Raw genomic sequence first — 16,131 nt, forward strand, 5'->3', positions numbered from 1 at the left:
TGCACATCCCAGATTATGATGGTGTTTAGTTGCTTGAACTGCTGCAGTATAAAGGTGCTCAGATGATGTTGCCAGGAGGAGGTTCCAGGGTTTTGACTCAATGATGATGATGGAAGAATAGCTGTTTCTTTCAAAGCTATTGCATGACTTTTAGAAATGAGATGTTCTCACACATCTGCTATCAGATGCTGTAAATCATGAGTTTTGGAGGTGCTTTCAAGGATATTATTCATTTTTTGTCGAAGGAAACACACCACGAGTTCAATTCCATACTTATCCTTTTTTTAATTGGTTCATGGGATGTGGATGTCTCTGGCCAGACCAGCATTTATTGACCATCCTTAATTTCCCAGAGAGCAGTTAAGAGTCAGCCGCATGTTTAGGGGTCTAGAATCACATGCAGGTAAGCACGGCAGGTTTCCTTCCCTAAAGAATATTAGTAAACCAAATTATATTTACAAAACTGATGGTGGTTACATGGTAACCATTGGGCCAGCTTTCTATTCCAAATTTCATTGAATTCAAATTTCACCAGCTACCATGGTGGGATTCAAAACCATATGCCTGGAACATTGGCCTGGGCTTCTGGACTGCTAGTCAAGTGATATTACCCTGCACCACCACCTTCCACCAAAATCAAGGAACAGTGGAGTTGCTTATTAGAACCAATTGGTGAGATGTAGTTTTGAATCTTTAGAACGATTTTTTAAAACAATTTATTGTAGAATAATACAACAAAGGGAGAGGGAGGAAAATATCAGTTCATTGTGCCTATGACAGCTCTTAAATTGGATTATACAATTAGTCAGAGGTCTAGGCGGTAGTGATTGTGGTTTTGGAAGGTGATGTTGGTGACCTTAGTGAGTTACTGCAGTACATTTGGTAGGTGGTACACACTGTTGCCTCTGTGCATAGGTAGTGAAGGGATTGAATTTTTTGGATGTGGTGCCAATCAAGTGCCCTTCCTCCAAGCTGGTTTAAAGTTTCTTGAGTGTTTTTAGAGTTGCACTCGTCCAGGCAAGTGGAGTGTGTTCCCTCACAGTCCTGACCAGCCTTGGAGGGGGGTTGGGTGGAAAAGTGCTGGGAAGATAAGAGTTACCCATCACAGAATTTCCAGACTCAGATCTGCTCTTCCAGATATGCTATTTATATGGCTGGTCCAGTTCAGTTTCTGGTCACTAAAAACCCTCAGGATGGTCATAGTGGAGAATTCAGTGATGGTAATACCATTGAATGAAAATATATGATGCTTAGATTCTCTCTAGTTGGAGATGCTCATTGCCTGGCACTTGTGTATAGCCACATTTGTACTATTGGGAACGCAGTAGCCAATGCACAGACATCATTATCCCGTAGACAGAGATGATATAATGACTAGGTAAATGTTTCTTTGTGATGGATGAATATTGGCCAGGAGAGAACTTCCCTGTTGTTCTTTGTGCAATGCCACAGAAATGGTTATGTCACCAGAATAGGCAGATAAGTACAGTGTCTTATCTGAAAGCAGATGTAACACTCCCACAATATCACCCCTGAAATGTTACATCACGTGCTTGAGTCTTTGGGAATTTGAACCAAAGACCCAATGACCAAGAACAAATGTGTTACCATAGGCCTTTCAGTCTTACCTTTATTAAAGTCTTTTTATGACTTATTTCCTCATTCCTTCCTAAAATCTGTGCAGTGTAAAATGAGCTGTAGAGCTGTTCTTTGCTTCAGTATTAGCTACAGTTTAGTCCTTGCTTTCATGCAGAGTCTGAAACCAACAATTCTGAAGATGAAGTTCCACAGCTCATGCGAACAAAAAGTGATGCCAGCTCTTTGATCCAGCGCAGATCAAAATGTCGCACGCTGGGCGAAAATCAACGCATTAAACGACACAGGTTCTCCATCAATGGGCATTTTTACAATCACAAGGTATAATTAGAAATCAAAAATGCTTGAAATCAGTTAACTTGGTCAGAAAGCCAATTTGACTCAAACCAAGTAGTGTAGCAATGTTGAGTTATGAAGACCACATAAGGCAAGTGCTAAAAGACTGGGGTAGCTTAATTGAGTGAGCAAAGATGTGGCAAATGAGGTATTTTGTCGGAAAATGCAAAATTGTCCATTCTAGCAAGAAGAATAAAAAAGAAGCATATTATTTAGTTGCTAAGAAAGTGCAGAGCTCTGAGATGCAGAGGGATCTGGGTGTCCTTGTGCTTGAATGATGGAAGCTTTCTCTGCTGGTGCAGCAAGTAATTAGGAAAGCTAATAGAATGTTATTAATGTAGGGAGCTGATTCAGAGGAGAATTATTGGATTGATATCTGGAATGAGCATGTCGTCTTATGAGGATAGTTTGGTCAGGCCTGTTTCTACTGGAGTTTAGAAGAGTGAGGAATGCCTTGGTTGAAGTAACTAAGATCCTGAATGGTCTTGACAACGTGGAAATAGATACACTGTTGGGTCCTGAACCATGGGAAACTATTTTAAATTAGGAATTGACCTTTAGGACAGCGATTAAGAGTTTTTTTTTCTCTTAAAGTGTTGTGTGACCTTGGAACTCTCTGTCTCAGAATGAAGGTGAAGGTGAGGTGATTGAATATTTTTAAGACAGAGGTGGATGGATTCTTTTGAGGCAGTGGAGTCAAGGGTTATGGGGGGATACTTGGGCATGTGGAGTTTGAAACAAACAGGTCAGCCATGACGTTATTGAATGATGGAGCAAGTTTGTGGGGTCAAATAGTCAATTTCTGCTTCCATTTCAAAAGTTGGTATGCTTCATTTATATGGGGCATTGATGAGAAGGTATCTGGGGGTAACATGCACTGTATTGGTCACCTTAATTAAAGAAGGATGTAAACATTTTGGAAGCAGTTCAGAGAATTACCAGATTAATCCTGGAATGAGAGGTTTATTTTATGAGGAAAGACTGGGTTTGTATCCACAGGGGATTGGAAGATTCAGAGGTGATTCGATTGAAACATGTAAGATCCTAAGTTGTTTTGACAGGATAGATGTGGAGAAGACGTTTCCTTCAATGGGAGTATTTAGAACCAGGAGTTGTCCATTTAAATGGAGACTATGTGAAATGTTTTTCTCTCAAAGGGTCTTTGGAACTCTTTTCCGAACAGATAATGGAAACAGAGTCCTTGAATATTTGATAAAGATAGATAGCTTCTTGTTAAGCAAAGACTTGGAAGGTTATCAGGGGTAAACAGGAATGCAGATTAGGTTACAGTCAGATGAGCCATGATCTTATTGAATGGTGCATTAGGGTTAGGATTAAGTGGAACTGAGGGACTGAATGGCCTACTCCTGCTGTTAATTCATACATTTGAACGTAAAGTCTGATTTACTCAGGATTGCTGCTATTGCTGCTACTGATTGACTCAGTAGTGTCAATCTGCCTTGAGTCAGAAAGTTGACTGTTCGTGACTTTCTCCAGGACCTGAGCACATAATATGCATGCTGAGGTGCAGACAAATGTCTGCAATTGTTCATAATGTGCAGAGGTTAAATACTTGTCTTTGGGAAAGCATTAGTTTTAAATTAATGCTCATTCTGGGATAAATGTATCCTGCAAAATGGAGAGAGCTTTTAAAAACCTTGAGTCATTTTAAATGTGTCGCTTTATTTCTGCCATTAAACCATAGTTATAGTCTTTTTTTCTTGATCTTCAGACTTCTGTGTTTACACCCGCTTATGGGTCTGTAACCAATGTCCGAGTAAATAGCAGCATGAATACTTCACAAGTTCTGAATTTACTGCTCAACAAATTTAGGGTAAGTGAGCCCGGTATACATGCAGATTAAAAATATGACATATTGGGCTGCATTTTATGGTAATTAATGTAAAACTTATAGCATTCACAGTTATTAACGTGTAGATCATACAGTGATATCCATGTGCTTTTTAACATTTTGCTCTTATCACTCTCATTCCTCCACTCTGTATCACTTCCTGTATCTGATTTGGCAGTGAATTAAATACTTTTACTGCATTGCTCATTAACACCTCTTCGGTTTTATTAAGGAGATATACAGCTGTTAACCCATTCATCCAGATCCAAAAGGTTGTGCAAAGGACATTACATGATTTGGAATGTTAGCTGACCGGAACCTCAGTGTAATGTCAATGAATATGTCTGACAAACAGCTGACACCAATCGATAGCCATTCACAGCAAACTTAAAACCAATGATCTTATGAAAAACCCAGAAGTTTATCTACTAATTGATAGTCCTGGTTACAAATCATAAAATGAATTGAAGGATTGTTTGGCTGGTTAGGTTTTTAAACATAATTTCTAAACTTGTATGAATTACTTATAAAAGAAAACCTAGTTTTCAACTTCCTGTGATGATAAAACAATGTATTCTCCATTGAGTAAAATAAAATAAGAAGGACACGTCTCATTATTCTTTATTCATTCATGGGATGAGGGTGTCGCTGGTTAGGCAGCATTTGTTGCCTATCCCTAATTGCCTAGAGAAAAGTTAAGAATCAACCACATTGTTGTGGGTCTGGAGTTACATGTAGGCCAGACCAGGTAAGGATGGCAGTTTCCTTCCCTAAAGGACATTAGTGACCCAGATGGGTTTTTTTCCAGCAATCGGCAATGGATTCATGGTCATCATTAGACCCTTAACTCCAGATACTTATTGAATTCAAATTCCACCATCTGCTATGGTGGGATTCGAACCCGGGTGTCCAGAACATTATCTGGGTCTCTGGATTAACAGTCCTGCAATAATATCGCTAGGCCATCACCTCCCCAAGGTAGGTTTCCACTGTACATTATGGACGGAATGATAATCATCCTTATCGCTGCTATTTTCTTCAGTCTGTACACAGAACAATATTCAAAGAATTAGATGTAATTAGAGGGCTAAAAATTGGAGTCAAGATCACACCAACCTTCCCATATGCTGACAACACTGCGTTACTTGCAGAATCAGAAGAGGACTCATCCAATGTCTTTGATCAAGTAAGGAGGTTAGAATATGGATTGAGTATGAACACTCAAAAGACAAATATAGTAGGAGCTAGAGAGAATACATTAGAAGGAGCAAGAGAGAAGATTGAAGTGAACAGTGTGATGCTACAACAATAAGAAAAGTTTGACTACTTAAGACAACTGATATAAGAAGATGACATATGTGATGCCAATGTTAAAATAATGGTAGAGACAGCCAGAAGTAATTTTGTGAAGATGAAGAATGAAATCCAGAAATCTCAAGCTTGTGACAATCTAATACTACATTCTATCCACTTTCCACAAAGACACCTGGACAATAAGTAAAGATCTACGGAAGAATATAGAGGTCTTTGATATATGTGACAATACTATGCCTTTAAGAGGTTATTACGCCCTTTTTTATAAAGAGAGGCTTTAAGACAGAGGTATCCAACTGTCTATTTGGAAGACCAATAAAGTAAACAACTTGTGAGGCCTTGGGTTTTATTAAACAGTTGGAACAATAGAAGTGGCCTGAATGGGCATGGTCAAGCTCCCACAGAACTAGGGTTTTTAGTTTCTTAGTTTTTCAGTAGCAGTTGTTGCTGCGTTTGTTGCTGCAGTACATCTCTCCCTGCTACACTCTGTCCGAGTTCTTTTGATGTCTTTCCTCCTGGGCTGCTGGAGTTGCATACAACACAATCTGTTTTCTGAATTTGCCTTTTGCCAAGGGTGTGTTTATGGGATGTTACTATTTTGGAACGGTTAATGAGTAATTGTTACTGTATCTCTTATTTTGTTGAGCATTTCAATAGAGTTGCAGCTAAGCTAATTCTTTTATTTTTTTCTTTTGTTATATTTTAACTACAGTGTATGAATAAATTGTGTTTTGCTTGACTTCAAGCAGTTTGACCAATCAAATTGCATTTGGAATGCAACACCTTACATTTACCTTTAAAATAAGAAAAAGTTAGGGTCTGAGCTACCTTCTTAGTATATTTTGAGGGCGTTTGATCTGGTCCATAACATATATTAATAGTAAGATATATGCTGAAAATTCCATACAGGGATCTACTTTGCCTGTATTTTTATTTTCTGCTGCGCAGAGCAGATCTCCGAGGTCCGTTTATGATAAAGGCTTCCGGAACCAGAGGTCAATGCATCGGCGTGCCATTCACAGGCAAATGCGGAACCTCAGAGCGGCTACAGTCAGGCAGCTGTGCAGTTTAGCAAAAACATTGATACAGACTGTAAGACAATGAAGAGTGGCTTAATGTTACAGCAGCAGTAGAAGTCTTAGAAGTGACATCCAGAAAAGAACATGCCAGTATTTCTGCCTTTTGATCAGAGCTGAAAATCTACAGTGAGATCACTTCAAGAGGGCAAAGTGGAGGGCAGCAGAAAGGGGAATATGGTAGTAATACAACTATAGGTAGTAATTTGGTATAGGTGGATGGCAGAGGTCACAGAGTGTTCCAGATGAGTTGCACTGGATGTGTGAGTATGGGGCAAGTCAAACACATGCGGCATGCCACAACAGCAAGTTTCCTGGCTTGAGTAGCTGCAAGCAACAACAACAGGATACGAGCTATTTTAAGACAGGATAAAATGTACTATTGAAAAGTAGCCAAACAACTGTATAAGATTAGACTTTATGTTTAATGCTGTTAAGAAAATGGACCACCCTATCTGATGGGGATTGTGTGAATGAAAGAGGAGGCCCATGAAATCTGAAGTAAAAAAAGAATCACTTTATGATAATATAGAAACCCATCTTAAGGTTTTGTAGCCCTATTTTATTTCACTTGGTTTTCTTGATGTGTTTTACAGGTGGAAAATACTGCAGATGAATTTGCTCTGTATGTTGTCCATGAAAGTGGAGGTATGTTTACCCATTCTAAAATAAGGTACTGTGCATTACAGAGGAACCAAAAGGTCTTTTCAAAAAATTTCTCTTGGTACTCCCGAAGTAAAGTGGAATACATGATTCCACTAAGTTTACTTCAATAATTTTTCATTAGGGGGATTCATTAGGATTCGAAAATCTAGGTTAAGGCAGCAGGAATAAAGAAATCAGCCTTATACATCTAGCATAGATTAGATTAAATTAGATTAGATTAGAATAGCAATTTATTGCCACGTATTTAGGAAAATACAGTGAGATTTGCACAAGTTTCTGCAATTTAGCGCCATTTTAAATACAGAAATTATAAAAAGAAATAACTGAGAAAAAGTTCTGACAGAGTTCAACTTTTGTTCCTCCATGGCACCTGAGTTTATGGACTGGCTATGAGGCGCCACCACCGAAGCTGCCCCTGAGGCTGCCAAAGCGAGGATTTCTGGACGGGATCCACCACATTGCCGCCACCAAAGCCAACACTGAAGCTACTGCATTGCCGCCATAGCAAGAACAGACTGACCAGACCCACCAAATCACCGACGCTGAAGCTGTCACCACTTCATTCGCTGCCCAAAGCCACCACATTGCTGCCGTAGCTACGAGGAATGAACCGGATCCACCGTGCCGTCACTGCTGAAGCCACCGCCAAGAGGAACGGACCAGACCCAGTGACGACGAAGCCTTCGATAAAGCCGTGGTCACCACGGTCACGAGGAATGGACATTCAGGTCCACCACACTGCCATCACCACAACAGGCACTCACAACCGCCTTCCTCCACTGCAGCTGCAGAAAAGAAGAAAAGGTGAACTTTGATACAAAAGAGAACTGAAGAAACAAAACAACAAAAACAAAGAAGAATGTGGCCAGCTGGGTGAGCAGGAGCTTAAGGGCACAGAGCCCAAATACTTCCAACCCTGCCATTGCCACCATCTTGAATGTTTCCTGCTGCTATTGATATTTAATGGCTCTTGTTGGAAATAGATTGTATGGATTCACATAAATTGGGCAGTGAAGATAATTGTTAGTTGAGGCAGCAGTTTCTACAATCAGAATCATGACCCGATGGCAATCAGACAAGATAATGAAGTGCCTCATAGAAATCTTAATGGGAAAGACAAAACTTGTTATTTAGTAAAGTGTAGAAGGGGAAATCTGATCCCACCATGAACAAACCTTGTGAAAGGATGGATAAACAAATAGCATTGTTAGGGAGCAATTGCAAAACATTGATCGGTGCATTGAGTACAGGAGTTGGGAGGTCATGTTGCAGCTGTACAGGACATTGGTTCGGCCACTTTTGGAATACTGCATACATTTCTGGTCTCCCTGCTATAAGAAAGATGTTGTGAAACTTGACAGGGTTCAGAAAAGATTTACAAGCATGTTGCTGTGGTTGGAGGTTTTGAGCTATAGCGAATAGATGAATAGGTTGGGGCTGTTTTCCCTGGAGTGTCGGAGTTTGAGGCATGACCTTATAGAGGTTTATAAAATCATAAGGAGCATGGATAGTGTGAATACCAAGGTATTTTTCACAGGGTAGGGGAGTCCAAAACTAGAGGGCATAGTTTAAGGTGAGAGGCAAAAAATTTGAAAGGGACCTAAGGGGCAACTTTTTCACACGAGAGTGGTGAGTGTATGGAATGAGCTGCCAGAAGAAGTGGTGGAAGCTGGTATAATTACAACATTTAAAAGGCATCTGGATGGGTGCATGATTTGGAAGGGTTTAGAGGGATACAAGCCAAATACTGGCAAATGGGATTAGATTAATTTAGGATATCTGGTCAGCACGGGCAGGTTGGACCAAAGGGTCTGTTTCCGTGCTGTACATCTCTATGACTTTATGACTACTTCGTCATTATGATCTTGGGAAAACAACCACAACTTCACATGGTAACAAACAGCCTCCACTCAGTATGATGCAGGTGGCAAAGGTCTAGGGAAGGGCATATGGTCAGGGGAGATGGAAAGCACTGACATCAATGTAGTACATAATCTTGTAATACAGGAACAAAAACAGAAGTTGCTGGAAAAGCTCAGCAGGTCTGGCAGCATCTGTAAAGAAACAAAATAAGAGTTAACGTTTCTGAGGAGGGGTCACCAGACCCAAAACGTTAACTCTGATTTTTTTCTTCACAGATGCTGCACACCTGCTGACCTTTTCCAGCAACTTCTGTTTTAGTTTCTGTTTTACAGCATCTGCGGTTCTTTCAGTTTTTATATTGTAATGCAGAATGTATAAATATCCTGTCCTTTATTGGGAGAGAGGGAGTGTCTTGGATTCTGTCTCCAGTGACTTTTTCCAGGCTGCGTGGTAAGGGGCTTCGAATAAAGATTGATTTGTGCTGCTGAACACACTAAGACTCCATTTTAAAATCTCTTCCTACAATAATCTCAAAAAGCAGATTTTGGGATTTGATATGACTATTGTAAGTTCATGTACGATATATCCATTCAGTCCTCTTTAGGCTGTTGACTTATGGTTTCCCTATATAAAGCACTGTTTCCCTTGTGGCATTAGAAGTCTCCAGTTATCACATGCTGTGTAATAGGCAATTGGTACTTGCGAAATAGTAACTTTCTCATTTGACGTTTTGTGACACTCACATAAACAATTACAGACAGTAATGATGGTGAGATCAGAAAGGACACTTAGAATTTGTTCAGGTGTGGCAGGTGAGGAACAGATCAGCTGGAGTAAGATGAGGTGAATACTTCCAGAAGCCAATTTCAAGGAGGTTTTTACTACAAATATAGGAACTGGTTGCCACATATCATTTTCATTTAAGAAGGGGACACCAAAAAGAGACAGTAAGTTTGCACAATACCATTAGTGAAAGGCATATAAAAATCTCAGTATGTCAAAAATTATGCTGCCCAGTATTCCATAGACAATGTTTTTGCTTTTTGTTGTATAATACATGAGATAATTGGCTTCATTTATTAGACAAAACTAAAACAAAAACTTAATATTGTATCTGTTCCTGCAGAAAGAACCAAATTAAAAGATTCAGAATACCCACTTATATCACGGATCTTGCATGGCCCCTGTGAAAAGATAGCACGAATATTCTTGATGGAGAAGGATCTCGGTGAAGAGGTCACCTACGATGTAAGTTCTGTGATGTTTATAATGTCTGCATTTTAAATCCGGTTCATGCTGTACAATGTGTCTGATTTGTGTGTGTCTAATGATTTTTTTTCCAAGGTTGCTCAGTATATTAAGTTTGAAATGCCAGTCCTTGATAGTTTTGTTGAAAAACTGAAGGAAGAGGAAGAAAGGGAGATTAACAAACTAACCCTAAAGTAAGTATGAACGATATTCGGACTTCACAATTGTGAGAGACTGCAGTAACATAATGAATAGTGGCTAAAGGTTGCAAGCAGGGGGAACAGATTTAGTACTGAATTGAGGAGGAACTTCTTCACCCAAAGGGTTGTGAATCTGTGGAATTCCTTGCCCAGTGAAGTAGTTGAGGCTTCCTCATTGAATGATTTTAAAGCTAAGATAGATAATTTTTTGAACAGTAAAGGAATTAGGAGTTATGGTGAGAGGGCGGGTAAGTGGAGCTGAGTCCACAAAAAGATCAGCCACGATCTTATTGAATGGCGGAGCAGGCTTGAAGGTCCAGATGTCCTACTCCTCCCCCTGGTTCTTATGTCTGTAATGTCCTTTAGGGAGGGAAATTTGCACCATATCTTACTTGATCTGACCTGCATGTGCCTCTAGACCTACAGCAAAGTGGTTAACACTTAACTGCCTTCTGGGTAATTAGGAACAGGCAATAAATGCTGACCCAGCCAGTGACACCCACATCCCATGAACGATTTTCAGAAAATTTGCTGCTCAGCTAAGATGGCTAGTGTAGACAAGCATTTTTACATACTTGTGTTGAACTTGTAATGCTAAGTCAAATGAAAAATTTAATAAACTTGTTGAAATTTTGAGGTTTTCATTGAGCAAGATTCAGCGGTTTCGGCTGTTGTAGAGTGAATCTTGTAGATATTCCAGTCAGATGTTAACAAGTCAAACTGTAATGATAAGTAACAGTTAATGACAAATTATATTTCAAAAATTTGAACACAACATAAGCTTAAATTCATGATTTTTTTTAAACTTGCAGTAAAATTATCGAGCTTCTTACCCGAAAATTACTAGGCAAACTGTCACAGTCTTCTTTGTGTTACTTCGCTGAATTTTCATACTGGTGCTTTCTCAAAGTTATATAGGGGTAATACCCAAACAGGACTCTGTTCTGAACTCTGTGCCCATTTCTGCAGGTCAGGATACAAGACAGACAGGCTCACACGTTAAAGGTTAAGCCGACAGCCACCCAGCTCATTCTCAGAAAAGTTATAGCAAAGGACGGAATAAACTTGAACTTCTCAAATGTGAAAGAAGTCAACTAAGTAATGACTCTAAAGATAAGAGAAGACACCAATATCTGGAATGCATTTGAAAAGAAATACAATGTGACTGGTTGATGACAAATGGGACCAGTTCTCTGGGTCCAAACTGATTAAGGGTGAGATAGATTAGATTCTTGTTTATTGGGGAATCAAAGGTTATGGAGAGAAACACAGAAAAGTGGACATGAGGAATATCAGATCTTGAATGGGGGAAGCAGGCTCAAGGGGCCGAATAGCCTACTCCTGTTCCTATTTCTTATGGTCTTATGGATCTAAATGAATAGATGATGATGGAAATAGTGAGAGCAATGCATAAATATCATCTGATTCCAGAGATTAAATTACAATCTAGGAATTGGTCTTTTCTACCAATTGGTAGTAATACAGTATGTGCCGGACATTAATTTCCTAATTTATTTTGTAGTGGTCCTAAAGCTGTTTGTAAACAAAAAGTGGGGAAATATTTTGCAGCTTATACAATCAAGTTGGTTTTTTTTCTTGTCTGCCTTGCATAATTCCTGAAGCCACGAACTGATTTCAGCTTGTTCCTGGACAACTATCACTAACCCCTAAAATCACACATTACTGGTTGAGAATGACCCTATCTGCCCCATGCTGAGTGAATGCACATGGTTCAACCCTACATGGCAAAGCTGAAATTGGGAACTGTGCAGAGTGGCATTTTTGTTGGTGTCCTCCGCGATCTGTGGGGATCCAGCGGCATCACAACACCATTTTTTTTAAATGCTCACACTGCTTAGTATAAATATCTCTCCTCATGGATGATAGTCATTGAGAAAAGTTGGAAGAAATAAGATCCAAGTTTTATCTTGCTGCTGTGTTAGTCCTTGCAGTGCTTGTTTGTTAAAGAGAATTGGGAACAGAGCAATGGAATATTCCGACAGAAAAAATAAGAGACATTGCAGTGCCCTTATGGTAGCCAACAGCAAGTTGCATGTGCCTGATTACGGTAAAATTGTAAATCACATAATGTTTAACACATCACATTAAATAAGAATAAAAAGGACGAATGAAAATCTAAGTCCCGTGAGGAAACAAAATTCATTTTCTTCTGCCATTTAAGCAATTATTAGCAAAATACAAATCTCACCACAATACAAATTAAATGTACAAGGTATGTAGTAAATGTTGATTATTGTGAAAAATTGGGTTTCCAGTTGCAATCTTAGAACACGTTAATTTGTCCTCTCCTTCCCCTGAGACAGAGATAGCGTCAAATCCCATCATGAAAGTCAGTGTAGTTTTTTGGCAGAAGCAGTTCACCACTTGTTTCTCTGAATCTTTAGATGACTCTAGTCTTCATCACAACATCGCTGCGGCTCCACAGCCAATATCCTTCTTCCCCTTTGCTCCTCACAACTGGGCATCACCAAACCACCAGCCACACCATATCATCACCGCTGCTTGCAGGCCAAATCACACACCTCTTCAGCCCTCCAGGATTTCACTTCAGATTTCAGGAACACTTACAACTTGCATGCTTCTGCCAGTGTGCTTTGCACATAGGGATGCACATGCATCTACACAGGATGCATCTTAAGATTCTCAGCTCATTCACTTTGAACTGACTTGGAGGCTGTTAGTCTGTCTGTTCTGACCACCAGCTTGATGTCATTTAAATTTCTATAGATTGTGTCCTTACCGCAAATTAATTTCCACTTACTGATTTTCTCTATGCTCACTGATCTATATTGGCCCTCATTCAAGAAACACCTTAATTATAAAATTCCCATCCTAATTTCAAGTTATTTCATAACCTCACCCCACCCCCTCTCCCATGAAGCCCCACAGCACCCAATCCCTGTGGTCCGCAAATTCTGGCTCTAACACTCTAATTTTAATCACAGTGTCATTGGTGACCTTGCATTCAGCTACCTCAGCTCTAAACTCTGGAATTCCTTTTATATCTCTCCCCCTCTCCTTCCCCCTTTGAAACATTGCTTTAAACCTGCCTCTTTGACTGAGCTTTAAGTTATTGGCTTAATAGCACCTTGTGTGACTTGATGTCAAATTTTGTTCCATGAATTTCTGGTGATGTCTTATTACATTAAATGCACTATACAAATATAAGTCATTGTCCAAACCAGGAGAGTGCTGACTGTACCTCAGGTTTCATTAGCACTGATCTCGTATTTGACCGTAAAATGAACTTTGGCCACATTATCTATGCTATCACCAACATCAAGTACTTGTAATTCAACGACATTGCCCAACTTGGACCCTGTCTCATCTAACCTGCTGCTGAAACCCTCACCTCTACCTGTTATCTCTATTCCAATTCTTTCCCATCTGGCCTTTCATCTTCCTCCATCAACTTGAGCCCATCCAAAATTCTGCGATCCATATCTTAGCTCATTGTAAGTCTCATTTCATTAGTACCCATGTCCACTGAATTATATTTGTTCCTAATGCAGCAACTCCTTGGTTTTAAAGTTCTCACCATTGTTGTCAAATCCCTCCCATGGACTTGCATGTAATTCTGTAAACTCCTCTTCTGTTCAAACATTTGAAAATCTCTGTGGTCCACAATTCCAGTATTTTGTGTAGTCCCTTTTTAATAGATCCATCATTGGTGACCATGCTTCCGTTGCTATTGGCCCTAAGGATTGGAATTCCAACCCTAAACCTTGCTGTTTCTCTATTTCTTGCTCCTCCTTTAGGATGCTGCTTAAAACCCTACCTGTTTGATCAAGCTTTTGGTCATCTGTCCTGTGGTTCAGTATCAAATCTTGATTTCTCACACTCTAGTACAGTTTGTGAGAACATTTTATGAAGTTAAACATGTTATATAAAAGTCAGCTGCGATTTATATGTTTGCTGCTCAGCAGGCTAACAAGAGGAGGAAACCAATGGAGGTGTCCTTTGTTTTAATTGGTCTAATGAAAGAAGGCATCACTTGCAATCAAGAATGGTACAGGGAAGAAAGAAAAGTCAAAGGACAATTGCAATCAGACTGTTCTCGGTTCTCAATGAGTGGCATTTATAAAAAATTGCACGTTGTATTTCAAGACATCCAATACTACATGCCATAATGAAAAGGGGACAGAAAATGTAAAAAAAAGTTGTATATTAGCATAACGTTTTACGGGTGATATAATTTCAAGTTGTGTACAATTTAACGGTTTAATATTCATTCACAGAATGTGAACATCATTGGTTATGGCATCATTTATTGCCTATCCCTAACTGGCCAGACGGCCTGCTAATAGTCCAAAGGATTCTTGACTCCATGCCATTACTAACAACAGTGGGCTAAAATTTCCCAACCCCTGAATGTGGGCATGGGCATGACAGTTGAGAGAATTGCATGAGATCAGCAGTGAGGAGCTTCCCACCCTCAAGGGCCATAAGCTTAATTTCAAACCAAATGTTGAATGGTGGGATGAGATTCACATTAATGAGCAGTGAGAGACCTATATGCATGCGGTAGCATGCATTGATGTCTTCATTATTACACCACTGATGTGCCATTTCCCATTCTGTCAACTGCATATAGAAACTAGATGGTAACAATTCCTTACATGAAACTCAGGGTGGTGGCCTGTCAAATTCGTCTCATTGCTCGCTCCTCTGAATTTCTGTCAATCACCAAAATTTCAGGGTATGCCCCATAGGCAGCAATCACATTTCTTTCTTCATTCATAATTGCCCAGAGAGCAGTTAAGAGTCAACCACATTGCTGTGGGTCTGGAGTCACTTGTAGGCCAGAATGGCAGTTTTCTTCTCTTAAAGACACTAGTGAACCAGATGGGTTTTCCCCTGACAACCAGCAATGGATTTATGGTCACCATTAGACTCTTAATTCCATATATTTATTGAATTTAGTTTCCATCATCTGCCGTAGCGGGATTTGAACCCGGGTCCCTGGATTAACAGTCCAGTGAGAATACCACAAGGCCATCGCCTCCCTTCATTGCACCCCACTCCTTTTCAGCAAGGCCTCCAGCTCACTGTCAGCAAAGAGGAGTGCCAGTTACCTTCTATCAGATAAATCTGGGGCAAATAAAGTGAAACATGTGGGCCAGCTGCAGACCCCCCGTGCTTGACCAGGTGCGCAGCTGGTCATTGAAGATGGCACCAGTGCCAAGGATCCTGAGAGGTCCAGGCAGTGGCCAGTACTTCCACCTATAGCAAGTCCGAGAGCCCAACAAGTGAAGCACCTAAAGGGCGAGGTATATAGTTAATGAGACGAGTTTAGCAGGATAGAACAAGAAAATTCACCAGGGCCTGCACAGAAAAATCCTCCACGAAACTTGCTAAAATTGACATTTAGCCAATTTGTTGTAAGATTCAGCCTAGAATCTTTAATATGATCAAAAGATGTCCGAATAGAAAATGTAAGGCAGTGCATAAAATCAGTTTGGTGACTAAATTTGACATGTATGCAAAAGAAACACTGGTTATGAACATAGTATTATTCTTCTTTTGAAGATACAGTGCACTGAAATCCATGATACATCAGCAGTTGGAAGACCTCACAGAGACCGAAGACTATATTTGAGCTTTCTGCATCTTTAAAAACACTGAAGCACTAGGAATCTAGTTTGGACAAGTTCTTCTGAACAATGAACCTAAAGCAAAAGTTTTGTTATACATATTCAATTTGTTTAAAATTACGTTGTCCTTTTACCATGAGTTTTGTCAAAATGAGATTTTTGTTTGTTAACATGAAAAGATTTTTTTGGGTAAACTTTCTTTAAATTACTATTTTAATAATGTGTGACACTTCTTAAAGTTCAACTTTCATGTTTTAAATACAGACTTAATTCTCATTTGTTAAACCTATCTATAATTTGACCAAAGCAAGGCTTTACAAGTGTGAATATATATTTCAAAAGAAGTCTTTTTTCAGGATTTGAAC

At 39.6% G+C, this 16,131-nt stretch overlaps 1 protein-coding gene across 2 annotated transcripts in view; it reads left to right on the forward strand.

Moving 5' to 3' along the window:
- rassf4a (Ras association domain family member 4a) overlaps positions 1-16,131 on the forward strand; it is a 94,412-nt gene extending 78,281 nt beyond the window's left edge. The window contains exons 5-10 of one of the 2 annotated variants that reach the window (XM_048616401.1): positions 1,754-1,917; positions 3,665-3,766; positions 6,771-6,822; positions 9,830-9,951; positions 10,048-10,145; positions 15,702-16,131. In XM_048616401.1, coding sequence (XP_048472358.1) covers positions 1,754-1,917; positions 3,665-3,766; positions 6,771-6,822; positions 9,830-9,951; positions 10,048-10,145; positions 15,702-15,771 — 608 coding nt within the window. In that variant the 3' untranslated portion in view covers positions 15,772-16,131. The remainder of the gene's footprint in view (positions 1-1,753; positions 1,918-3,664; positions 3,767-6,770; positions 6,823-9,829; positions 9,952-10,047; positions 10,146-15,701) is intronic. The other variant, XM_048616402.1, reaches the window with a different exon arrangement.

This window comes from Rhincodon typus, chromosome 34, assembly GCF_021869965.1.
Source record: "Rhincodon typus isolate 14 chromosome 34, sRhiTyp1.1, whole genome shotgun sequence".
NCBI lineage: Eukaryota > Metazoa > Chordata > Chondrichthyes > Orectolobiformes > Rhincodontidae > Rhincodon > Rhincodon typus.